Source organism: Oncorhynchus keta, chromosome 32 (assembly GCF_023373465.1).
Source record: "Oncorhynchus keta strain PuntledgeMale-10-30-2019 chromosome 32, Oket_V2, whole genome shotgun sequence".
In the NCBI taxonomy this organism is placed as follows: Eukaryota; Metazoa; Chordata; class Actinopteri; order Salmoniformes; family Salmonidae; genus Oncorhynchus; species Oncorhynchus keta.
The window spans coordinates 33,629,611-33,654,316 of record NC_068452.1 but is presented as its reverse complement, the minus strand read 5'-3'; the positions used below and the strand labels follow the sequence as shown (position 1 = coordinate 33,654,316).

Here is a 24,706-nt window from a genome sequence, read left to right as displayed (position 1 = left end):
CTAAAAATTCATTCTCAATGGAGAATCTCCTTTGAAAGGGATTTTTAGCCCAGGACTAGTCTTAATCTGTGTCTGGGAAACCAGCCCTTAGTCATAAAGAGAGCTTAGCACAAGGTCAATGAGTTTTAGTTAGGCAAACTAATGCAAAAGCATTACTTATTGAATATTTAGTGTGTATGAAGCTGATGATTGATGAGGTGTGTATAATGTGTTGTAAAGTGTGAGTTGTTTTTTGTTGAGTTACTGAATCTGATGTGTATTAGGTAGATAGAATGAACCAGGCACCTCCCAGTGAGGATTCTGAATGTGGATACCGACGGCCGCGTCCACGACGCACGAGAAACCGGCCTGGTGAGTGTGTGTGGTTCTGCTCATTATGTCCTCATGGGTTTCTTATACATTGTTAAAAGTTAAAGTAGTGTTACTATCAATGATATGTCTAAAGCTGTGGTGATCATTGTACCTGTCCTGGTTGTGTGTAGACGGCATGGACCGTGAGGACTCATTTCCAGACCAGTCGTGTCCTTTGGGGAACCACAGCGGCCCGGACACAAGCTCCCACTGGGAGGGCATGTGTAGCAGCGCCAGTGCCTGCTCCCAGTCCAGTGACGATGAGATGAAGCCCCTGGGACATAGCAAAGCAGAGCTGTACCCCTCTGTGGCCGACACCGATGACTACCCCCCTGCTGTGGTCAGCCTGCTGCCTCCCAGTGGACCCTCAGCAGGCATGGGGCCGCCCCTGGACCGAGGAAGTCACCAATACACAGGTAAAGAGAGACTGAGATATAGATACACAGTATTACGCATGAACTAACTAAGATCAGTGGATTGTAATATGTTATAACCTGCATCAAAGCATTCCCACGGGCATCTCTGCTCTTCATCCCAGCTGCAGCCCCCATCAACATGCCAGGCCCAGGGGTATATGGGTATTGGCCTGACCGGAGGACCAGTCAGTTGTCAGATCCCCAGCGGCGCTGCTCCTCAGTCAGGGGCACCTACCACTCTCCTCCCTGTGCAGAGGACAGGCCCAGTGAACTGGAGTCCAGAGTGGAGCTGCTACAGTCCCAACTCCACAGGTATAGAGGAGATGGGAGAAGAGAGGAAAAGTGAGGAGAGGAGAGAAGAGGAGGGGAAAAGGGATAACAGGCAAGGAGAGGAGGAGAAAAGAGATAACAGGAAAGGAGAGGAGGGGAGGGGAAAAGAGATAACAGGAAAGGAGAGGAGGGGAAAAGGGATAACAGGCAAGGAGAGGAGAGGAGAGGAGAGGAGAGGAGAGGAGAGGAGAGGGAGAGGAGAGGAGAGGAGAGGAGAGGAGAGGAGAGGAGAGGAGAGGAGAGGAGAGGAGAGGAGAGGAGAGGAGAGGAGAGGAGAGGAGAGGAGAGGATTTACAGACAGGTAAAGGAAGATAATAATTGGAGAAGAAGCCAAAATAAATAATGGAGGAAGACCAAGAAATGATTGAGAGAGATCACAGAGGAAGAAATTATTGACTTTATTAATATATTCCTCTCCCACCCTGCCTCCATCCTTGACCCTGCCCAGACTGGAGACTCGGATGACTGCAGACATCCATGTGATCCTGCAGCTGCTCCAAAGGCAGTTAACCCCAGTGCCCCCGGCCTACAGCACTGTGTTGCCCAGCAGCCCTCACCCTGCTCACCCCACCACCCTGTACAGCACAGCAGCCCCCATCATCCACACTGTCCCCTCCATGCCCCCAATCAAGATTGACAGCATGCCTTCGCCGCTGCAGGTGGGTACTGGTATAGTGTACAGATAGTACAGTATATATCAGTTTTAGCTTGCTACAATGCTCTGTCCTCGAAGAGCTATATGATATTGTGAAACAGTGGGCTGATAAAATGAGTGAGAGTGAGGTATTGGTATTAGAGGTTGTACAGTATACTGAGTTACTGAATCGCTTTTGTGCTTCACCTCTCTACCCCTGTTTTTTTCTTTGCAGAGCCCGGACTCAGAGAAGCACAAGTTCAAGGACACCCTGTCCAGTGGGATCCACCTCACGGTGGCCTCTGATGACACCATGTCCATGTCCCCTGAGACAGAGCCCCTTCCAAGGTCCTCCATGGGCTTCAGCCCCCCCCATGTCTCCTGCCAAACCCTGGGGCCCTCTGGACTGCTGTGTGGCAGCCTGCGTTTCCCCTCCCTCCCTGATAACCTGGAGACCTCCACAGAGGGGCAGGAGATTCAGAGGCACGTTTCTGACCCCATCCTGCCAGGCAGCTAAAACCCTCTGACCTTTAACCTTAAACCTGATCATCCCTCACTCCTAGCACCCCCTGCACCACCACAGGAGGACAATCATACGTTGGCAGAGTCACTTCTCTAATCGTCCCCTTTCTCATTCCTCCTCTCCAATCCCCACCCAACCCCCTAACCTGTAACATGCTGCTGATCCACGTGGGTTGCCTTCCACGTAGCTAAGAGGAGGTTCTATGGAGGGCTCCCTCTCACTGACTCACAGTGCCCGGGGCTGAGGCACCTCTGGTCCTGTGTGACAAACAACCTCTCCTCTCTATCAGGGTCTAGGGCATTATTGAGAGGGGGTTTCGGATTTCTGCAACCCAGACCCCACAAAGCCTGGGGGCCTGGCACTGCCTATGGAGAACTGATATGAAACTGGGCTGACTAGAAGCACACGTACACACACGTCACATGGACACTAACAATAACCCCAAGCCCCCTTTTCCCTGGATCTCAAAGCTGTAGTATTGTCATTCTCGTTTTCCTTTTGTTAAGTGATGGTCCTTTTATGCCATGGTCCTTTTTGTTGGGAAATAAGAATTTGGCCAAAAATACATATAACTGTGTGTACTGTATGTTTACACTGTAGAGGAACTGCACATTCGGTCTCAGTGCTGTTTATAAGTTGAACTGAAACGTATTTTTATAGTATCATGAGGATCTTACCGTCAATCTGGAAATCTAATAGTTATGATGCACACGTATTCCTTTCACACTATTGCTATGTTGGTGTAACATATTATCAACAGATGATATAAAGAGATGGTATAAATGCCATCTAAATACTGTTTGTCTGTATGGTAGGAATGACTACTGTAAAAGTGGCCATTTTGAATACACTAATTCTACTCTCATGTTCTACCAATCATATGACTTAATGGAAAGCAATACAGTGCCTTGCGAAAGTATTCAGCCCCCTTGAACTTTGCGACCTTTTACCACATTTCAGGCTTCAAACATAAAGAAATAAAACTGTATATATTTGTGAAGAATCAACAACAAGTGGGACACAATCATGAAGTGGAATGACATTTATTGGATATTTAAAACTTTTTTAACAAATCAAAAACTGAAAAATTGGGCGTGCAAAATTATTCAGCCCCTTTACTTTCAGTGCAGCAAACTCTCTCCAGAAGTTCAGTGAGGATCTCTGAATGATCCAATGTTGACCGAAATGACTAATGATGATAAATACAATCCACCTGTGTGAAATCAAGTCTCCGTATAAATGCACCTGCACTGTGATAGTCTCAGAGGTCCGTTAAAAGCGCAGAGAGCATCATGAAGAACAAGGAACACACCAGGCAAGTCCGAGATACTGTTGCTCTGGAAGTCTGCTAAATGACTTAAATGTAATGTAAATGTAAGAGGTTTAAAGCCAGATTTGGATACAAAAAGATTTCCCAAGCTTTAAACATCCCAAGGAGCACTGTGCAAGCGATAATATTTAAATGGAAAGAGTATCAGACCACTGCAAATCTACCAAGACCTGGCCGTCCCTCTAAACTTTCAGCTCATACAAGGAGAAGACTGATCAGAGATGCAGCCAAGAGGCCCATGATCACTCTGGATGAACTGCAGAGATCTACAGCTGAGGTGGGAGACTCTGTCCATAGGACAACAATCAGTCGTATATTGCACAAATCTGGCCTTTATGGAAGAGTGGCAAGAAGAAAGCCATTTCTTAAAGGTATCCATAAAAAGTGTTGTTTAAAGTTTGCCACAAGCCACCTGGGAGACACACCAAACATGTGGAAGAAGGTGCTCTGGTCAGATGAAACCAAAATTGAACTTTTTGGCAACAAATGCAAAACGTTATGTTTGGCGTAAAAGCAACACCCTGAACACACCATCCCCACTGTCAAACATGGTGGTGGCAGCATCATGGTTTGGGCCTGCTTTTCTTCAGCAGGGACAGGGAAGATGGTTAAAATTGATGGGAAGATGGATGGAGCCAAATACAGGACCATTCTGGAAGAAAACCTGATGGAGTCTGCAAAAGACCTGAGACTGGGACCGAGATTTGTCTTCCAACAAGACAATGATCCAAAACATAAAGCAAAATCTACAATGGAATGGTTCAAAAATAAACATATCCAGGTGTTAGAATGGCCAAGTCAAAGTCCAGACCTGAATCCAATTGAGAATCTGTGGAAAGAACTGAAAATTGCTGTTCACAAATGCTCTCCATCCAACCTCACTGAGCTCGAGCTGTTTTGCAAGGAGGAATGGGGAAAAAATGTCAGTCTCTCGATGTGCAAAACTGATAGAGACATACCCCAAGCGACTTACAGCTGTAATCGCAGCAAAAGGTGGCGCGACAAAGTATTAACTTATGGGGGCTGAATAATTTTGCACGCCCAATTTTTCAGTTTTTGATTTGTTAAAAAAGTTTGAAATATCCCATAAATGTCGTTCCACTTCATGATTGTGTCCCACTTGTTGTTGATTCTTCACAAAAAAATACAGTTTTATATCTTTATGTTTGAAGCCTGAAATGTGGCAAAAGTTCGCAAAGTTCAAGGGGGCCGAATACTTTCGCAAGGCACTGTATTTGTTAACATGAAGTGACATGTCTCATTATTGAGTCAACATTGTCAGGTGTCATGAGAACAGATAATTGACATGGGAAAAAAAGCAGACAGTTTTCTCATCTCTTTTATGCTGTAGTTATGTAGCACTTGTGAAGCATTATAAACACCTTCCATTTATACAGCCATTACTGCTTTGCTTGGGTCATCATGTTTGTGTACGTCTATATATCTGTTCTGTTTCACAGGACTGTTGTTACACCAAGGATGCATCATCTCTTTTTCAGGTGTGTGTGTGTGTGTGTGTGTGTGTGTGTGTGTGTGTGTGTGTGTGTGTGTGTGTGTGTGTGTGTGTGTGTGTGTGTGTGTGTGTGTGTGTGTGTGTGTGTGTGTGTGTTGACTATGTTTGAGTAAGTGACATGGTCACATGTTTAACATCACCCTTTTGGAAGGCTGGGATTCAATCTGATTCTACAAGACAATGTTCCCGCTTTTGAAGAGACCACATGAAAGGTAAATGCTGTATATGTCGGCTCAATCGGAGATTACGTTCAAGTGGTGCATTGTCCAAATCTGCAATCAGATTGAATCCTGGCCCAAATGTGTGTAATGACTCAAGGTGCCAAAGTTAGTGGATGTTTGATGCCCACCTGGGAGGAAGTGATGTGGATGGAATCTGCCAATCAAGTGATGTCACTGGGATAGTGTCATTTTCCCAGAATCCCAGTTTCAAGATGTTTTTGACAGTTTCAGGAGAATGTAACTCTGTTTTTTAAGCCTTTCTTGTTCTGTAAAGGTTTCTTGAAGCACAAAATCATAATTCTTATTCATATTTTTTAGATTAAAGATTATTTATAACAAATAATACAGAAACCTCAACTACTGAAAAATTGTTTATTTTTGGTTGAGGGCTTGGACTTAAGTAGTTTGCACCATTTACTATTCTTCCGTTGGGCTTACTTTTGTGGAATTCATAGACATTAACTTATAGACCATATTTTAAAACCAGGAATTCATTCAGTTTGGCCATGTTAAAGGCCCAGTTCATCCCAAAGGTGTTTGATGGGGTTGAGGTCAGGGCTGTGTAGGCTAGTCAAATTCTTCTTCCACACGATCTCGACAAACCATTTCTGTATGGACCTCGCTGTATGCATGGGGGCCTTCCCCAAACTGTTGCCACAATGTTGGATGCACAGAATCTTCTAGAATGTCATTGTATGCTGAAGAGTTAAGATTTCCCATCACTGGAACTAAGGGGCCTAGCCCAAACCATGAAAAATAGCTCCAGACCATGATTCCTCCTCCACCAAACTTTACAGTTGGCACTATGCATTAGGGCAGGAAGCGTTCTCCTGGCATCCACCAAACCCAGATTTGTCCGTTGGACTGATGCGCTTCTACTGCTTCAGAGTCCAATGGCAGCGGGCTTTACGTCACTCTCGCCGACGCTTGGCATTGCGCATGATGATCTTAGGCTGTTGTGCGGCTGCTCGGCCACAGAAACCTATTTCATGAAGCTCCCGACGAAAAGTTATTGTGCTGACGTTGCTTCCCGAGGCAGTTTGGAACTCGGTAGTGAGTGTTGCAACCGAGGACAGATGATTTTCACCACTCGACGGTCTCTTTGAGCTTGGGGAGCCGTTGTTGCTACCTAGACGTTTCCACTTCACAATAACAGCATTACAGTTGACCGGGGTAGCTCTAGCAGGGCAGAAATCTGACGAACTGAGCTCTTCAGTAAGGCCATTTTACTGCCAATGTTTGTCTATGGTGATCGCATGGTTGTCTGCTAGATCTTATACTCCTGTCAGTAACGGGTGTAGCTGAAATAGCCGAATACACTAATACTGAAATTGTGAAAATTACGAGTGAGAAATGTTGGTGGGATGGAGTTTTGGCCTGCCTGGTGACATCACCAGGAAGTAAATTAGTTAATTGACCAATAAGAGTGTTCCCAACCTCTGCCCATAAAGGCTAGTTTTCAGCAGGTTGACATTTGTCATGAATCTTGCCCTGGAGGCAGAACTGAGCTATTTCTGGTAAGTGGGCCAGTTGCAAAGTCAAAATTGGTTATATCGTAAATAATTCATTTAAACTAAATTATCTTTTTGTTCTTAATTTAAGGTTAGGCATTAGGGTTAGCAGTGTGGTTAAGGTTAGGTTTAAAATGAGACGTTATGACTATGCGGCTGTCAGCAGCTAGTGACAACTCTGTAGAGCTGCCTCCAGTGCAACATTTATGACAATAAATACCAACCAGTTTTCCCCTAATTAACAGAAATAGCTCTTTTTTACCATTTTAATTGAAAATAATCACTAATCACTGTTACCCAGATGTTGAGATCAAAACAGCTGTATTGGACCTTTAAGAACACTGCAGAGAGAAATGTAACGTTAGGAGCTGACAGAACTATTCCTGCTCACTGCAATACATTGCCATCTGCACATTGAAGTGACGTTATGCCCACCTAATTAAACCCTGACATCCTGACCTATCAGTGTGTATTCAGTGATGCAAATAACACTGACAATTACAAAAACACATGAAGGAATATTTATTAGTTAGAGCAAATTTGGTAATACAAACTTTTATGAAAAAAGCTACTACATGTAGATTTGCCTTATCAATATCTTGGTTCATATATTTAAGAATGTACATTTCCCCTTGTACAAACATGCGAAAAGGGGGTTGACCTTCGAGTACAGAGAACAATAAAAAGATAGGGATAGTGAAACACGAGAAAAAGGTTTCACTCTCCTTCAGTACTAGGCTAAGTAAACGTATTTGTTTCACACAGTCTTGAATAGGAACTGCAGTTGTTCCAAGCAACTCTACTCAAAATGAAGAAAACATCATGAAGCTTGTTTTTTGGTAGATTCTGGTCTAGTCCAAAGGGGCTGATGACAAAGTATCCAAACTGTGAGACATGCAACTGTGTGTTGAACACAGGAGGCTTCTGAGGGGAGGACAGCTCACAATAATGTCTGGAACGAAGCAAATGGAATGGCATCAAACGCATGGAAACCTTGTGTTATATGTATTTGATACCATTCCACCCTTTCCGCTCCAGTCGTTAGAACGAGCCTGTTCTCCCCAATTAAAGTGCCACCAACTTCCTGTGGTATTGAACCATAACACTTCACAATATGTCAGATTATCACAGTATAATCATGGAAGTGATCTGGTACCAGCAAACCATTAAAAAAATAAAATAAAAAACACTAAATAATTATGAGGCCTTTAAATTAGCCGTATGGTTTCAAATTCAGAAGTCTACAACTGGTTTCAAACCAGTATAGAAAGACACCCAGATGATCCTAAATGACATTTTCTGACAGTGAGTGTCATTTTAAATCCAGTTTCCTGACCCTAAATATGTTGTTATGTCATATAGCAAGCTAAAACAGGTTAAACACACTCAAGCAGTTTTCAGTTGGAACTGGACTGTTTCACTCCATAATGACTTGACCATCTAGAATTGTTGAACCCATTGATGCATTTTGGACCTGTACAGACACTGATGATTACCAAAACAATAAATAAAGACGACAACATACTCCTTTTGACACAGGGATTAGTTCTATCAAAAACAGAGTAAACCAGGACATTGCGGAGTGGGACAAAGTTCTCACCGCCTCCCATACGTACATCAATCAGCCAGGACAGAGTAGTGGTTTGAGGCAGTCCTGCAAGATTTACTTCCACTCAAAAAAACATGTCCAAGTTCTGAATCCACACATTGTCCTCATCCTCCACCCCTTCACATCCACACCTGAGGTGAAGGTTGGCTTTAGACCCGCAGGATCTCTAGGCAGTTGTTGTAGCCGATGGCGATCCAGTCAGGCTGGGTGGAGGCCCACTGGACGTTGTTGATCTCCCCCTCGGCTGTGTAGGCCAGAATAGGGTCCTCGATGGCCCTGGGCATCTGCTGGATGTCCCATATCAGCGCCTGGTGGTCGTCGGCTGAGGAAAGACATTATTATTACGCTGAAGGGAGAAGGTGAGAAGACTTAGAATGGGGTCTGAGGAAAGGTGAACTGGTGAAGAACCTGTTTGTGCCTTACCTGCAGTGCAGATGTGACAGGAGGAGTGGGGAGCCCAGGCGATGCCGTTGACACAGGCCCGGTGGTTGTTGAGGCGGGCCACCGGCGTGCAGGGAACACGCACGTCCAGAATCACAACCTGAGACACACAGCACAGGAGAGAGATAACACATTAGATAGGGATAAGGAGAGGGACCAACAAAGAAAGAATGGACAATACCAAACTGAAAGAGGAATGAGACAGTAAAATAGACTGACCTCCATGCCGTCCATAGCCATGGTGGCCAGGTAGTTGGGGTCCTGTTTGTTCCAGCAGAGGCGCAGTAGGGGGTGGTGCTGGGGATCTTCATAGATGATGGTGCTGTGTTCTAGGTGCCGCAGGTCAAACATGCGTACTGAGCCGTCCGCTCCGACCGACGCAAACATGTCCCGACCACCGCCTGCGCGGCTGAACGCGATGTCATACACCTACAGACACAGAGAACACCACCAACATACAGAGTTATTACACTGATGTACCCACAGGCACACATTCAGACTTCATGACCTCAGGACCAGGGGTTGGAACCAAAATTATTTTCCAATCATTCTGTTCTGAACAGAACCTGTATTTGTTTTGTTCCAGTGGTCCGACCAGCATAATAAAATTCTGAACTGGTTGGAACCTCCAAAAAGTAACGGTTCATATGGCTCCTTTTGGTAAAATGTTTAGGCTGTAAAATAAACCGTATTCACATTTATCTCATTCATTTGCTTCATAAATTAGTTCGGGTGGAGCAGCTTGCCGTGTATGTGCAAGCTATTTGTTTACGTGTTTAATTGGCCATTTAAGTGCAGGCGCGAGATAAGACAATTTCATGGGTGGGGAGAGAGAGAGAGGGGTGGACATGGAGGGGGTTTGGTTTGAAGCGCTAAACATCATGTGAATTGGGATGTGTTTAGACTATTACTAGAATACCTTTAGAGTCATAACTTCACTGAATTACATAATAAAATATTAGACATTAGAAATATTTTTGGAACAAAAAAATTACATTATTAATTGGTTCTCAAGATTTGGAATGAAGGATTCTGTTACGGAACACTAGAAACCAGTTTCATTCCCAATTCCATTCCTCAAAAATGTCGTTATTTTCCGGTTTTCGGTTCTGCTCCCTGAACAGGTTCTAGCCCCTGCTCACAACAACTAGACTTTACTTACTCATTCATACAAGCAAACTAAACTTCAAGGCAAGGCTTATATTCCCCCTCAGCCCTCACACACACCTCTTTGTCATGAGCAATGAGCTGGGTCTTGACGTGGCCAGATACGAGGTTGACTCTGCCCAGCACTTGGCCAGTCTCCAACCCCCAGATAGTACAGGTTGTGTCAATGCTGGAGGTGCCTGTAATGGACAGATCAGAACCCAGATTAAAAGCAGACACTCACCAAACAAGATATACTGTAAAACTTCAACGTTTATTTGCATGAATCACTCTACACAACCAGCGCTCATTTGAGACAGGCTTCTTCTATACCCAGGCATCTATTTCCATTATGCCACAGCTCAATAGAACGTTGACTACCAGTTTGACCTGTATAAACATAACAACAAATGCATAGCAGATCAGACCTGCAAAGACTGCCTATCACACACCCTCCATTTCACACTTTAGCACCATTCATTTGATACTGTGTTTTATTTTTGGTGGCGCCATGGCTTGTAACATTGACAGAATGTAATGCACGACTGTGGGAATATCAGAGCTGTGTCCATGGTAACAGTTGTAAACAATTCATTTAGACCCAGCATTTATTTGATGAAATGTGTGACGATGCCCAGATTTTAAGTGACAGGCAGCTATTTGAGATTGTATTTAAACTGTTATACGCTACTTACTCTGACACACATGCTGTAGACACTGACAGCAAACCAATAGACTATATGCTAGAGCTGGGCAATATGGACAAACATTCATGTCACAATCAATGGACTAAATTATCACGATATCTTGAACGACAAGTTTATAACATTAATGTGCACCACAGTTATTTTTTATATTAGTCTTAAATCTACTACTTTGAATGTTGTAGCTATCAATTGTTGTATTAACAATCACCCATATTAGCAAACTTATCTCATTTGAAACTTCACATTTACTGTAATGAACGAGATCAGCAAAATGTCCCATGATATTTGGTCGGTGTCAATCATTTTCGGTTTATAGTCCCAGCTCTACTATATGCCCCATCTCTTACCCAGTAGATTAGGATCCACTTCATTCCAGTCAAACGAGGTGAGTGGGGCACAGAAGTCAGAGTTCTTGTTGTTATTCAGTAAGCATTCCAAACGAGTCTCTGTTTCACTGACCTAAGGGGTAAGATTTAACAAGCCATGAGATGCTATACAACAACGTAGAAAAGAGTCCCCCCTGGGCAAGTAACTTCAGATGCTGCAAAAGGGACACAATAGTTCGAAGAGGGTGCAGGCCAGGGAGCGCCCAACATATGACATCTATTATGTTTACAAATTATTTAGTATCAAGGAGGCTGTGGGTGCATGCATACCCTCCAGATGCGCAGGTAGTCCCCGCTAGTGGCAAGCAGGTCTGGGTAAACACCCTTGCTGTCCGGGATCCACATGATCTTGGTGGTGGGGTAGGGGTGGTCAAAGGTGTTCCTGCAGATGAACTCTGAACTCTCCTCCTCCAGACCCACAATCTGCACCTGAAGAGAAACAAGAATTAAATCAGAAACCGCTCGATATAGTCGTGACCAAAAGTTTTCAGAATGACAAATATTAATTTTCAAGGTCTGCTGCCTCAGTTTGTATGGTGGCAATTTGCCTATACTCCAGAATGTTATGAAGAGTGATCAGATGAATTGCAATTAATTGCTAAGTCCCTCTTTGCCATGCAAATGAACTGAATCCCCCCCAAAACATTTCCACTGCATTTCAGCCCTGCCACAAAAGGACCAACTGACATGTCAGTGATTCTCTTGTTAACACAGGTGTGAGTGTTGACGAGGACACAGCTGGAGATCCCTCTGTCATGCTGATTGAGTTTGAATAACAGACTGGAAGCTGCAAAAGGAGGGTGGTGCTTGGAATCATTGTTCTTCCTCTGTCAACCATGGTTACCTGCAAGGAAACACGTGCCGTCATCATTGCTTTGCACAAAAAGGGCTTCACAGGCAAGGATATTGCTGCTAGTAAGATTGCATCTAAATCAACCATTTATCGGATCATCAATAACTTCAAGGAGAGCAGTTTAATTGTTGTGAAGAAGGCTTCAGGGCACCCAAGAAAGTTCAGCAAGTGCCAGGACCTTCTCCTAAAGTTGATTCAGATGTGGGATTGGTGCCCCACCAGTACAGAGCTTGCTCAGGAATGGCAGCAGGCAGGTGTGAGTGCATCTGCACGCACAGTGAGGCGAAAACTTTTGGAGGATGGCCTGGTGTCAAGAAGGGCAGCAAAGAAGCCACTTCTCTCCAGGAAAAATATCAGGGACAGACTGATATTCTGCAAAAGGTACAGGGATTGGACTGCTGAGGACTGGGGTACAGTAATTTTCTCTGATGAATTCCCTTTCCGATTGTTTGGGGCATCTGGAAAAAAAGCTTGTCCGGAGAAGACAAGGTGAGCGCTACCATCAGTCCTGTGTCATGCCAACAGTAAAGCATCCTGAGACCACTCATGTGTGGGGTTGCTTCTCAGCCAAGGGAGTGGGTTCACTCACAATTTTGCCTAAGAACACAGCTATAAATAATGGTACCAACACATCCTCCGAGAGCAACTTCTCCCAACCATCCAGTCACAGTTTGGTGACGAACAATGCCTTTTCCAGCATGATGGAGCACTTGCCATAAGGCAAAAGTGATAACGAAGTGGTTCGGGGAACAAAACATCGATATTTTGGGTCCATGGCCAGGAAACTCCTCAGACCTTAATCCCATTGAGAACTTGTGGTCAATACTCAAGAGGCGGGTGGACAAACCAAACCCTACAAATTCTGAAGCATTGATTATGCAAGAATGTGCTGCCATCAGTCAGGATGTGGCCCAGAAGTTAATTGACAGCATGCCAGGGCAGATTGCAGACGTCTTGAAAAAGAAGGGTCAACACTGCAAATATTGACCCTCTGCATCAACTTCATGAAATTTTCAATAAAAGGCTTTGACACTTATGAAATGCTTGTAATTATACTTCAGTATTCCATAGTAACGTCTGACAAAAATATCTAAAGACACTGAAGCAGCAAACTTTGTGGGAAATTAATGTCATTCTCAACTTTTGGCCACGACTACTATATAACAAGGAACAAATGACTTAGAGCTTAATAAACACACTTCATACTGTTTTTATTCACTTTTTGGTCATGTTCATTCTTTGTGGGTGAACTCTTATAACATAGAAGCGAAGATCTGTTCTGGGTGGCCCACATCACAACAGCATTGTGTGATTCACGGTGGTCCCAACTAATTAGTTCTGATTCTACAATGGGACTGGTTAACAAAAATATACAGTTCATCTTCTCACTCACCTTATTGTTATATTCTTCAACGAAACTTCCAAGGGCCAGGCGAAAGCGTTTGTCGGGACGAACGCTCCAGTTCATTGCATACACCGTCCATGGCGCTTCGTATTTGTAGATCTCTTTTCGCTTACCGTGGAGCGACATAGCTCAATTAACGAGCTCTTATATCAAATCCTTACCTATATAAAGCAAAACAACTGTTTCCTTGGAACAAAATATACCCCACGGCTCGTTAGACTTTCCGAATTGAAGATTTGAAGAGTTCAAAAGGACAAAGGCTGTCAAACGACAGCTAGCTAGCAAACAGTCGTTAGTTATGGATACTACACCAGCCCAGTTAACGCCATTAGCTAGCTAGTTGCGCGTTGTACCGCGTGATAGCTATTACTGTCGGGCGACGTTAAAGCTTAAACGAAGCTTCGAGACACACATTAGCTTACGGACAATAGTCTGAATTTGCTATTCGCTCGATTTTGATGATCCGGGTAAGTGAGCCTGCTTTTCGAATTGAGTCCCCTGCTAGCTTTGACCCGACTCCGACTTCAACAACACTGCTGCTGCAACCACAAAGAGGGGTGGGGGATCACTCTCCTCCCATCGAAGAAAATGTCGGCGGTGTGACGCTTGCTAGCTCATAGACTACAATCAACCCATTAAAGTGTAGAAATCATCATACCAATCACACCATTCTGAAAAAATGTAAATATGTTTTTTAAAACTATTTTAACAGCGTAACAGGGGTGGTGGACTCTGTTTGGGGATTGTGTCTAGAAGGGATATAGTTTGTCACAAATAACTTTTCGTAACAGGTTAGGATAATTTACTCAGCAGGTTAGGAAAAGAGTTAGGCTGAGGTCAAATGCACAAAAATATATATATTCGTCTATTTGATAAACTCTATACAACTGGGAAACTACTTTTGAACAGTCATGCAACTCGGAATTCCAAGTCTGGAACTCTGGCATCTTTCTAGAGCTCCCACTTTCCGAACCGAAGATCACTGGTGTTATTATTTCACCTTGTTTTTCCCCGAGTTCCCAGTTGTCTTGAAAGCACCACAAACTGATCCAATAGAAACCCCTAATCACACTTGTAGGCGGTGTCATGGCGACGTTGGTAGGCTAGCTAAACGTCAACGTGTAACGTCTCGGCCGAACTGCGCAAGTGCACACTGTCAACTCAAAGACACTTCTTCGCTATAACGTTGTTTTTAACGAACATGAAAAAGTGTCAGTTTGTCACTTTCACAAGGTTGCAGTAATAACATATTTAACTACTTACAATATTGGCTTGAATCTAGGCTGTGTCTTTAGATTTCGAGAAAATCAACAAGGAAGAAATTTTGACTTCTCAAACCCCGGCCTGGTCTGTTTCGCAAGCGGTCCAGGAAGTCTCGCGAGGTTGCGCCTCTGGGTTTTTAGAAACTCTGTGGTAGAATCTACTGTCAAGGGGACTGTATTGAACAGTTAAGCGAACGACGACCTCAGCGTTTTCTATAGGAACGTATTTTAACACTCCATAGGTATTCATACAGCAAACGTTACATGTGTTGTTTTGCTTTAGTTTGATTCAACTTGATAAATCCGGCTATTGTTATATTGTCAACCACTTATTAGCTATAGCGTGGCAATAACTTGGTTGGTAACGTTCGCTAGCTTGCTCGGTTAGAATGAGAAGATGGGGTGGGACACGTTGGCTAATAAGTCTGTTATCTAGCTCGCTAGACTTAACGTTAGTTAGTTCGTTAACCAGATTTTGTGAACTGTGTTGCATATTTGCTAGCTCTTTGTAATCTTAGCCACCTGAAATGTTCTATGATTTCAGCTAGCCACTCCAAGTCAAGCTAGCTAGCTAACAGTCAGAGAGTGGATTTGGCTAACAGCAGACAGCTAACTTTAGTTAGCGCACCTGAATGCGAAGCAAGATTTGTAGCTGTGGTTTGTTAAACTGGTAGTTGTCTAGCATAATCGGACTACAGTGTCTAGAATGATGATGTGTAAATAAAGAAAGCAACGCGAGCCATATATTTTTAGAATATTGATGACTTGTGAATGATAGGGTCACTGGGGCCATTACCAATAACCACAGTCCATGTCCAGTCCGATTGATGAATAGATTCTATAGCGTTCAGACTGACACCTTTTTGATTTACGTGATTTGTGTGTCCAGACCTAGCTACCACTCTCTTGGATGTTGACCTTTTCAGTGCGAGTGGATGTAAGAGGCATGAAATTATAGATATGTGTTGTAAAAAAACAAGTTACTATCCTGGGCATGTAAATAAATAAACTCACAGTAATGCAGATATTTATTGGAAACATCTTTGTGACAGCCAGCCTGTGTGAGACTGACTGAGGCATTCTGTCTCGTGCTGATTTGACCTGTCACCTCCAAACCCACCTGGTTTGACCTGAATTGACCTTTCCCTCCTTATCTTCCTCCTGCTCTTCTCCCACCTGTCCTCTCATTTTCCGGCCTGTGCTGGCACAGCTTCAACAATGAGGAGTATGTACCTCTTGCTGCCCGCACTGCTACTTCTCCTGGCACTGCCCGTCTCCAGGGGACGCTACAACGATGACTTTGACGACGGGGAAGACCTGGCAGACTTTGCAGACGACAATGACTTTGCTGAGTTTGAGGATGTGAGCGAGGACACTGCGGCCGAGCCAGAGACGGCCCCTCCACCCCGTGGGGCCCCTCCTGCTCAGCCTGCTGAGGACGATGAGGACGAGGCCACAGTGGAGCTGGAGGAAGACGGACAGGAGGACGGCTTTGAGGATTCCGATACACAGGTTAGGGGCTGCTGTGGCCTGGTAGCTTGCATATGACCAGGGACAACTTAGTTGGCACTCTATCCCATGCACTGTGTTCTTGGTTTGTGCCAGAACTAATCGATATTTCTTTTTGTATTGCTGTAGGATCAAGACATGTACAGCAAGTACGATCCAGACGAGTTTGATGGCATGGAGAAGCCCAGCCAGTCCCTTAAAGACCCTCTGATCATCCACACAGTAAGTTCACTGTTAACACCAGACTAGTGATCATTAGGAAGCCATTGATTACAGACCTATTTCTTAAACTGTACTCTGACAACCAAGAAGAAAATCCCTCTTAAATGTGAGTGCCAAGATCAAACATCCTTAATGTTGTGGTTGTCAAGGTGATGAGTCTGTCCGTATTCCCCTTCCAGGTGCCGGCCCACCTTCAGAACAGCTGGGAAAGCTACTACATGGAAATTCTAATGGTGACGGGCCTGCTGGCCTATATCATGAACTACATCATTGGCAAGAACAAGAACAGCCGTCTGGCCACAGCCTGGTTCAACTCCCACCGAGAGCTCCTGGAGAACAACTTTGCCTTGGTGGGTGACGATGGCACCAGTAAGGATGCAGTGAGCACCGGGAAGCTGAACCAGGAGAATGAGCACATTTACAACCTGTGGTGCTCAGGTCGAGTGTGTTGTGAGGGCATGCTCATCCAGCTTAAGGTATTTACAGTGTGTGTGAGTAAGAGAGAGAAAGTGTTTGTGTGAGAACTAGCTGCTGTTTCAATGTTTTCTTTGGTCTGTTCCAGTTTGTGAAGAGGCAGGACCTGTTGAATGTACTGGCCAGGATGATGAGGCCAGTCTGTGATCAAGTGGTGGGTACATATGATGCCTGTATACATGTACATCACCAGTCACATTGTCACTCACCTCAGCGCTTACAAATACTTTCCTAAAGGTAGACCTTTTCTGTTGTCTGACTTGCTGTATATTTCTGTATATTTTTCTTTGTAGCAAATCAAAGTTACTCTGAATGATGAGGACATGGATACGTTTGTGTTTGCTGTGGGCACCAAAAAGGCCATGGCCCGGATGCAAAAGGAGATGCAGGACTTGGTGAGGGGCGGGCCAACATCACTACATTCATTCAGCCTTCCAGACACTATTAACCATCTATAAGCCTCAGGCTGCGTGGGTGCATGTATTGACCCGTCTTTGTTTGTGTGTCTGTCCCCAGAGTGAGTTCTGCAGTGACAAGCCCAAGTCAGGGGCAAAGTACGGCCTTCCTGAGCTCCTGGCCATTCTGACAGAGATGGGTGAGGTCACGGATGGTGTGATGGACAGCAAGGTGAGCAAGGGAGGGGACCTCCGTTGTGGCCTACTCACTACAGTGGGGACTTTGTCACTAGGCTATTGCAGAGTGGTCTCTTATTGTTTGTAGTGGGAGAATTTGACTTGAAGAGTACAGTGTGCTACAATTTGACAGACCCCTTGTTTTTCTTTCATTCACCCTTCCACTGTCTTTGTATTTCAGATGGTTCATTATATCACCAACCATGCTGACAAGATCGAGTCCATCCATTTCTCTGACCAATTTTCTGGTACAAAAGTTGTGCAAGAGTAAGTGTGCCTGCAAGCAAGTCAGTTTTTCCACAACATATTAACTATATCACACCAATGTCCTTACTCCACCCCGACCTCTGGTCTTGTATTAAAGCCTCTTATGAAATTATGTACAGCTGTTTCTGTTACCTGAAGCTTCCTTCTCAACCCTGTTGTGTTTCAGGGATGGACAGCCCTTAAAACTGCCTGAGACCAAGAAGACGCTGCTGTTTACATTTAATGGTGAGCCAATTGTCTTCACTTGAAATGCTTTCCAACACTTGGCATGTAGCCGATTCACCATATTTGATACGTAGTGACTGAATGAAATGTTAACAAATGTTTTCCTGTGTTTGTGCATGTAGTGCCTGGCATGGGGAACACATCTCCCAAAGACATGGACACTCTGCTACCCCTGATGAACATGGTCATCTACAGCATCGACAAGGTCAAGAAGCTCCGCCTCAACAGAGAGGTGAGAATTGCAGGATAATTACACTAGTCTCCTAGTACACCCTCAATCTGGTCTATTGGCAGACTTTAATTATTATTATTTTTTTAATCTACAGTCTTCCTTTCATCCATCACTGCATCTCCTTGCTCCCCCTCTTTCTCCCTGTGTCTGTCCTCCAGGGAAAACAGAAGGCGGATAAGAACCGTGCCCGTGTGGAGGAGAACTTCCTGAAGCAGACCCACAATCAGCGCCAGGAGGCTGCTCAGACCCGACGGGAAGAGAAGAAGAGGGCTGAGAAGGAGAGGATCATGAGCGAGGAGGATCCCGAGAGACAGCGCCGCCTGGAGGTCAGCTCCACCACAGCCCACCAGCAGAATAACACACTGTAACATTACACATGGGAACACAGCACACTGTTCATCTTGGTCTCCTTTGTACCTCTTGCTCTAACTGTCTATGGTGTTTCCCCCTTTTCCAGGAGGCTGCTCAACGTCGTGATCAGAAGAAGATTGAGAAGAAGCAGATGAAGATGAAGCAGATCAAAGTCAAAGCCATGTGAGGACAGACAGCTACAGGGATTCAATCACACAGCTCAGACGGTTTCCACTGCTTCCATCCATCTCTCTCACTTCAGCGCCCAGTTCTGGCTCACAGGCTCACACAGACATTCCCTTCTCCATGGGTGTGTCAAGCTTAGCTGTTTCTGTTCTCATGGAAACACTTTGTCCAATCAGAGTGGTGTTTTCCTTGGCTATGAGTGAGCTGCTAATGACAAGCGAGAGGGACAGAGGAGTTTTGCATATCAAGTCTGTCGCCATGACGACCCGTGCAAGTTTTTTTTTTTTTGACTTTCTTCTGCCTAGGTTTTCATTGCTCTTTTCAAAGCAAGTCGGCTCAATGAGCCTATTAATCAAATCGACAGGGATTGGGGGTTGCACCTCTTGGTGGGAAATAAAATGCTCATATTTTAAAAGGAATGAAGGCATGTGAGGCCTGTTTGAGTTATTAAGTTAACACTGTGGATGCTACAAGACGAGATGAAAAGTATCCAATTTTAATTTATATCTACAGTGGGGAGAACAAGTATTTGATACACTGCCGATTTTGCAGGTTTTCCTACTTCCAAAGCATGTAGAGGTCTGTAATTTTTTAGCATAGGTACACTTCAACTGTGAGAGACATAATCTAAAACAAAAATCCAGAAAATCACATTGTATGATTTTTAAGTAATTAATTAGCATTTTATTGCATGACATAAGTATTTGATCACCTACCAACCAGTAAGAATTCCGGCTCTCACAGATTCCGGCTCTCACAGCTCTCACTGTTCTCCACTCATTACCTGTATTAACTGCACCTGTTTGAACTCCTTACCTGTGTAAAAGACACCTGTCCACACACTCAATCAAACAGACTCCAACCTCTCCACAATGGCCAAGACCAGAGAGCTGTGTAAGGACACCGGGGACAAAATTGTAGACCTGCACAAGGCTGGGATGGGCTACAGGACAATAGGCAAGCAGCTTGGAAGAAGTTCAAGATGACGGTCAATCACCCTCGGTCTGGGGCTCCATGCAAGATCTCACCTCGTGGGGCATCAATGATCATGAGGAAGATGAGGGATCAGCCCAGAACTACACGGCAGGACCTGGTCAATGACCTGAAGAGAGCTGGGACCACAGTCTCAAAGAAAACTATTAGTAACACACTACATGGATTAAAATCCTGCAGCGCACGCAAGGTCCCCCTTCTCAAGCCAGCGCATGTCCAGGCCCGTCTGAAGTTTGCCAATGACCATCTGGATGATCCAGAGCAGGAATGGGAGAAGGTCATGTGGTCTGATGAGACAAAAATATAGCTTTTTGGTCTAAACTCCACTCACCGTGTTTGGAGGAAGAAGATGAGTACAACACCAAGAACAACATCTCAACCGTGAAGCATGGAGGTGGAAACATCATTATTTGGGGATGCTTTTCTGCAAAGGGGACAGGACGACTGTACCGTATTGAGGGGAGGATGGATAGGGCCATGTATAGCGAGATCTTGGCCAACAACCTCCTTCCCTCAGTAAGAGCATTGAAGATGGGTCGTGGCTGGGTCTTCCTGCATGACAACAACCCGAAACACACAGCCAGGGCAACTAAGGAGTGGCTCCGTAAGAAGCATCTCAAGGTCCTGGAGTGGCCTAGCCAATCTCCAGACCTGAACCCAATAGAAAATCTTTGGAGGGAGCTGAAAGTCCGTATTGCCCAGCGACAGCCCCAAAACCTGAAGGATCTGGAGAAGGTCTGTATGGAGGAGTGGGCCAAAATCCCTGCTGCAGTGTGTGCAAACCTGGTCAAGAACTACAGGAAAAGTGTGATCTTTGTAATTGCAAACAAAGGTTTCTGTACCAAGTATTAAGTTCTGCTTTTCTGATGTATCAAATACTTATGTCATGCAATAAAATGCAAATGAATTACTTAAAAATCATACAATGTAATTTTCTGGATTTTTGTTTTAAATTCCATCTCTCACAGTTGAAGTGTACCTATGATAAAAATGACAGACCTTTACATGCTTTGAAAGTAGGAAACGCTGCCGATTTTGCAGGTTATCAAATACTTGTTCTCCCCACTGTAAGTGACAGTCCTTACAAGTTATGTCTGTCTGGTGAATTTCTAAGCAAACAATAAAATGCACTGGAAGTTATTGAACAATCTCATTTCTGTCTTTTTTTTATTTTTGAGAAAAGTTGTGTCTTGAGGTTAGGTGATTATAAATGGACCAATGGGACGGTAAGTCTAGCGCTAAATTTGACCCAAAGATTGAGTCCGCGGAGAGATTGTCTAGGCTACTGGGTTCAAACTAAGCTGTCCTGGTGGGCTTAATGTCAACTCCCTTGTCTCCTATACTGTACAGTAGCCTTTTTTGGAAACCACCATTTCTGCCAGCATGTTGATTCTTATTGGGGAGTAAGTATTGTAATTTTTATGACCTAGTACTGTAGTTTAACAAAAACCCACATTGGAAGTCATGTATGTGTTACCAATGCAGAGATCTGAATGGCAGCATCTGATGCCAACTGATAATGTACTGTACTCCATCTTGGCCAGGAAGGGTTCCTTGATGTTGTCATTGAGGTGAGCGAAGGTCACATCCTTGAGGGGAATGGGGCCCACGTCAAACTCATCCAGCTTTGTGAACAAGAGACAGAAATTAGAGATGGCAAATCCTATGAGGTCGAGGGTCCCGCAAATCTGGAATAATGACTGAAGTCAGGCCCATGTGGCAATACAGGACATGTACAACAACCCTACTCTGACATAAAAGTAATGTAAAAACAATACCAACCATCAAACTGAAATGCACAACATCACACAGTCCTTTCGGAAAGTATTCAGACCCCTTGACTTTTTCCACATTTTGTAACGTTACAGCCTTATTCTAAAATGCATTAAATAAATAAATCCTCATCAATCTACATACTGAATGACAAAGGGAAAACAGGTTTATAGAAATGTTGACAAATGTACTAACAATAAAAGTATTCAGACCCTTTGCTATGAGACTCAAAATGGAGTTCAGGTGCATCCTGTTTCCATTGATCATCCTTGAGATGTTTCTACAACTTGATTGGAGTCCACCTGTGGTAAATGCACATGAGAAGGACCTTGGTCAGGGAGGTGACCAAGACTCCGATGGTCCCTCTGACAAAGCTCCAATGTGGAGATTGGGGAATAACCCAGAAGGACAACCATCTCTGCAGCACTCTACCAATCAGGCCTTTATGGTAGAGTGGTGAGACGGAAACCACTGCTCAGCGGCAGGGACTGGGAGACTAGTCAGGATCGAGGGAAAGATGAAAGGAGCATAATACAGAGATCCTTGATGAAACCTGCTCAGGACCTCAGACTGGGGCGAAGGTTCACCTTCCAACAGGACAACGACCCAAAGCACACAGCCAAGACTAGGCAGGAGTGGCTTCGGGACAAGTCTGAATGTCCTTGAGTGGGCCATCCAGAGCCAAGACTTGAACCCTAATATCTGTGCCAAACTTGTAGTATCATACCCAAGAAGACTCAATGCTGTAATCACTGCCAAATGTGTTTAAACAAAGTGCTGAGTAAAGGGTCTGATTACTTATGTAAATGTTATGTTTTATTTGTAATACATTTGCGAAAATGTCTAAACCTGCTATAGATTTGTCATTATGGAGTATTGTGTGTATTGTGAGAAACAAAATGTGGTAAAAGTAAAGCGTCCTGAATACTTTCTGAATGCACTGTATCATGTATATTTTATTAACCGCCCGGATGGCTTGGTCTTGGATGAGCTTATAGCATTCCATTGCAAAATGAAAGCTCATTGTGTATTGAGCTCACTGTCTGGATCCATGCGATAACTGGAAGAGTAAAGTAGGAGATGGAACTTAAGTGTTTGTCAGTAATGTTACCTTTTTAAAAAAAATTGTCATAGCAGGCACAGGTATACATGATGCTAGCTACATACTCGTATTTGATTAATAAACAAACATGTTTTCGCAAACCTTTGATAAAAAGGATTACATCAATGTAGCTTCAAACGTCCGTTGTATACCTCTGGCTTACTGCAAACTTGCACCCAGCCCGGTGCTGTTCAACACCATAGTACCCTCCAAGCTCATCATCAAGCTCGAGACCCTGGGTCTCGACCCCGCCCTGTGCAACTGTGTACTGGACTTCCTGACGGGCCGCCCCCAGGTGGTGAGGGTAGGCAACAACATCTCCTCCCCGCTGATCCTCAACACGGGGGGCCCACAAGGGTGTGTTCTGAGCCCTCTCCTGTACTCCCTGTTCACCCACGACTGCGTGGCCACGCACGCCTCCAACTCAATCATCAAGTTTGCGGACGACACAACAGTGGTAGGCTTGATTACCAACGACGACGAGACGGCCTACAGGGAGGAGGTGAGGGCCCTCGGAGTGTGGTGTCAGGAAAATAACCTCACACTCAACGTCAACAAAACTAAGGAGATGATTGTGGACTTCAGGAAACAGCAGAGGGGACACCCCCTATCCACATCGATGGAACAGTAGAGGAGAGGGTAGCAAGTTTTAAGTTCCTCGGCATACACATCACAGACAAACTGAATTGGTCCACTCACACTGACAGCGTCGTGAAGAAGGCGCAGCAGCGCCTCTTCAACCTCAGGAGGCTGAAGAAATTCGGCTTGTCACCAAAAGCACTCACAAACTTCTACAGATGCACAATCGAGAGCATCCTGGCGGGCTGTATCACCGCCTGGTACGGCAACTGCTCCGCCCTCAACCGTAAGGCTCTCCAGAGGGTAGTGAGGTCTGCACAACGCATCACCGGGGGCAAACTACCTGCCCTCCAGGACACCTACACCACCCGATGTTACAGGAAGGCCATAAAGATCATCAAGGACATCAACCACCCGAGCCACTGCCTGTTCACCCCGCTATCATCCAGAAGGCGAGGTCAGTACAGGTGCATCAAAGCTGGGACCGAGAGACTGAAAAACAGCTTCTATCTCAAGGCCATCAGACTGTTAAACAGCCACCACTAACATTGAGTGGCTGCTGCCAACACACTGACATTGACACTGACCCAACTCCAGCCACTTTAATAATGGGAATTGATGGGAAATGATGTAAATATATCACTAGCCACTTTAAACAATGCTACCTTATATAATGTTACTTACCCTACATTATTCATCTCATATGCATACGTATATATTGTACTCTATATCATCGACTGCATCCTTATGTAATACATGTATCACTAGCCACTTTAACTATGACACTTTGTTTACTTTGTCTACATACTCATCTCATATGTATATACTGTATATACTTTCTGAGGAATATTTTATTTTGTCCGCTCACACAGGAGTAATGTTTTCCCGCTGCTATGAACATAACCCTTTTTACTTGTGTGATCATGTCTCGTTTCCCTGCGGTGCCATGCTTGGCCACATGATGGCAATGTTGTCACTTGATCGTTTCCTTGTGCAGCAGTTCTTTTGAAACTTCTTTGGTACTCCGTATGCATATACCTAAGTAAATAAGTTCAAAACTGGAGGTATGAGAATAATTAAATAATTAAATAATACATTTTTCTGTGTCAATGTCCTGCAAGTTATACTATGTGGAATGGGTATCTCTAAGGCCACATCTGATACATTGATCCGTAGATTCGCCACAAGTAGTCATAGACAAGAGAAGGCACATACGAATAGTTTTTAAAAATCCTATACCTGTATGTAGTAGGCATATCCAACAGGAAAAAAATGTAATATATTTTTAGTCGGTGACGTTTGTATTTTGACTGAGTTGACTGTTCCCTTTATTTTCATGGATCTGGATGGATTGTGAGGAAAGTGCTGACTTCGAATGACGAAATGTATTAGCAAAGACTGATGGAGTGCAGGCGAGGCTTTCAGGTTTGTTACGCGATGGCCGCTCGTTTAACATTATTTTGTTGTAGGACATAAACAAATATTTCGTGAAATATTACGCTTTGTATGGTAACTACACAGCA

The 24,706-nt window shown here is 44.3% G+C and overlaps 3 protein-coding genes across 7 annotated transcripts in view; 2 read left to right on the top strand and 1 right to left on the bottom strand.

Annotated features, from left to right (window-relative positions):
- Window positions 1-2,693, top strand: part of LOC118381096 (potassium voltage-gated channel subfamily H member 6-like) — a 35,637-nt gene extending 32,944 nt beyond the window's left edge. For 3 of the 4 annotated variants that reach the window (XM_052491533.1, XM_052491534.1, XM_052491531.1), the window contains 5 exons: window positions 264-351; window positions 483-767; window positions 890-1,079; window positions 1,546-1,756; window positions 1,967-2,693. In XM_052491533.1, the coding sequence (XP_052347493.1) occupies window positions 264-351; window positions 483-767; window positions 890-1,079; window positions 1,546-1,756; window positions 1,967-2,248 (1,056 nt within the window). In that variant the 3' untranslated portion in view covers window positions 2,249-2,693. The remainder of the gene's footprint in view (window positions 1-263; window positions 352-482; window positions 768-889; window positions 1,080-1,545; window positions 1,757-1,966) is intronic. The other variant, XM_052491532.1, reaches the window with a different exon arrangement.
- A 4,643-nt stretch (window positions 2,694-7,336) lies between these two features.
- Window positions 7,337-14,323, bottom strand: LOC118372539 (DDB1- and CUL4-associated factor 7-like). The gene is made up of 7 exons (XM_035758472.2): window positions 13,365-14,323; window positions 11,389-11,547; window positions 11,080-11,191; window positions 10,107-10,225; window positions 9,099-9,308; window positions 8,862-8,979; window positions 7,337-8,760 (listed from the first exon to the last, which is right to left on the bottom strand). The coding sequence occupies exons 1-7, from the start codon at window positions 13,500-13,502 to the stop codon at window positions 8,588-8,590; spliced, it is 1,029 nt and encodes a 342-aa protein (XP_035614365.1). The 5' UTR covers window positions 13,503-14,323; the 3' UTR covers window positions 7,337-8,587.
- Window positions 14,324-14,576: 253 nt separating this feature from the next.
- Window positions 14,577-20,869, top strand: LOC118372538 (PAT complex subunit CCDC47-like). Of its 2 annotated transcripts, none has more exons than XM_035758470.2 (12): window positions 14,577-14,823; window positions 15,849-16,150; window positions 16,277-16,369; window positions 16,549-16,845; window positions 16,932-16,997; window positions 17,137-17,238; window positions 17,360-17,470; window positions 17,657-17,742; window positions 17,909-17,967; window positions 18,090-18,199; window positions 18,358-18,525; window positions 18,657-20,869. In XM_035758470.2, the coding sequence occupies exons 2-12, from the start codon at window positions 15,857-15,859 to the stop codon at window positions 18,735-18,737; spliced, it is 1,467 nt and encodes a 488-aa protein (XP_035614363.2). In that variant the 5' UTR covers window positions 14,577-14,823; window positions 15,849-15,856; the 3' UTR covers window positions 18,738-20,869. The 2 variants fall into 2 exon arrangements, with proteins under 2 accessions (XP_035614363.2, XP_035614362.2); XM_035758469.2 differs by having other exon boundaries at window positions 14,724-14,880.
- The last annotated feature ends 3,837 nt before the right edge of the window (window positions 20,870-24,706 follow it).

What these genes read in the sequence shown, in the direction of transcription:
- LOC118372538 (XM_035758470.2), top strand. Translation starts at nt 15,857, where the DNA reads ATGAGGAGTATGTACCTCTTGCTGCCCGCACTGCTACTTCTCCTGGCA. An exon ending in ATGGTGTGATGGACAGCAAG is followed by an intron (nt 17,471 to 17,656) that starts GTGAGCAAGGGA and finishes TTTGTATTTCAG; the next exon opens with ATGGTTCATTATATCACCAA. An exon ending in GCTGCTGTTTACATTTAATG is followed by an intron (nt 17,968 to 18,089) that starts GTGAGCCAATTG and finishes TTGTGCATGTAG; the next exon opens with TGCCTGGCATGGGGAACACA.
- LOC118372539 (XM_035758472.2), bottom strand. Translation starts at nt 13,502, where the DNA reads ATGTCGCTCCACGGTAAGCGAAAAGAGATCTACAAATACGAAGCGCCA. An exon ending in AGTGGATCCTAATCTACTGG is followed by an intron (nt 10,226 to 11,079) that starts GTAAGAGATGGG and finishes TGTCCATTACAG; the next exon opens with GCACCTCCAGCATTGACACA. An exon ending in CTGTCACATCTGCACTGCAG is followed by an intron (nt 8,761 to 8,861) that starts GTAAGGCACAAA and finishes GTCTTTCCTCAG; the next exon opens with CCGACGACCACCAGGCGCTG.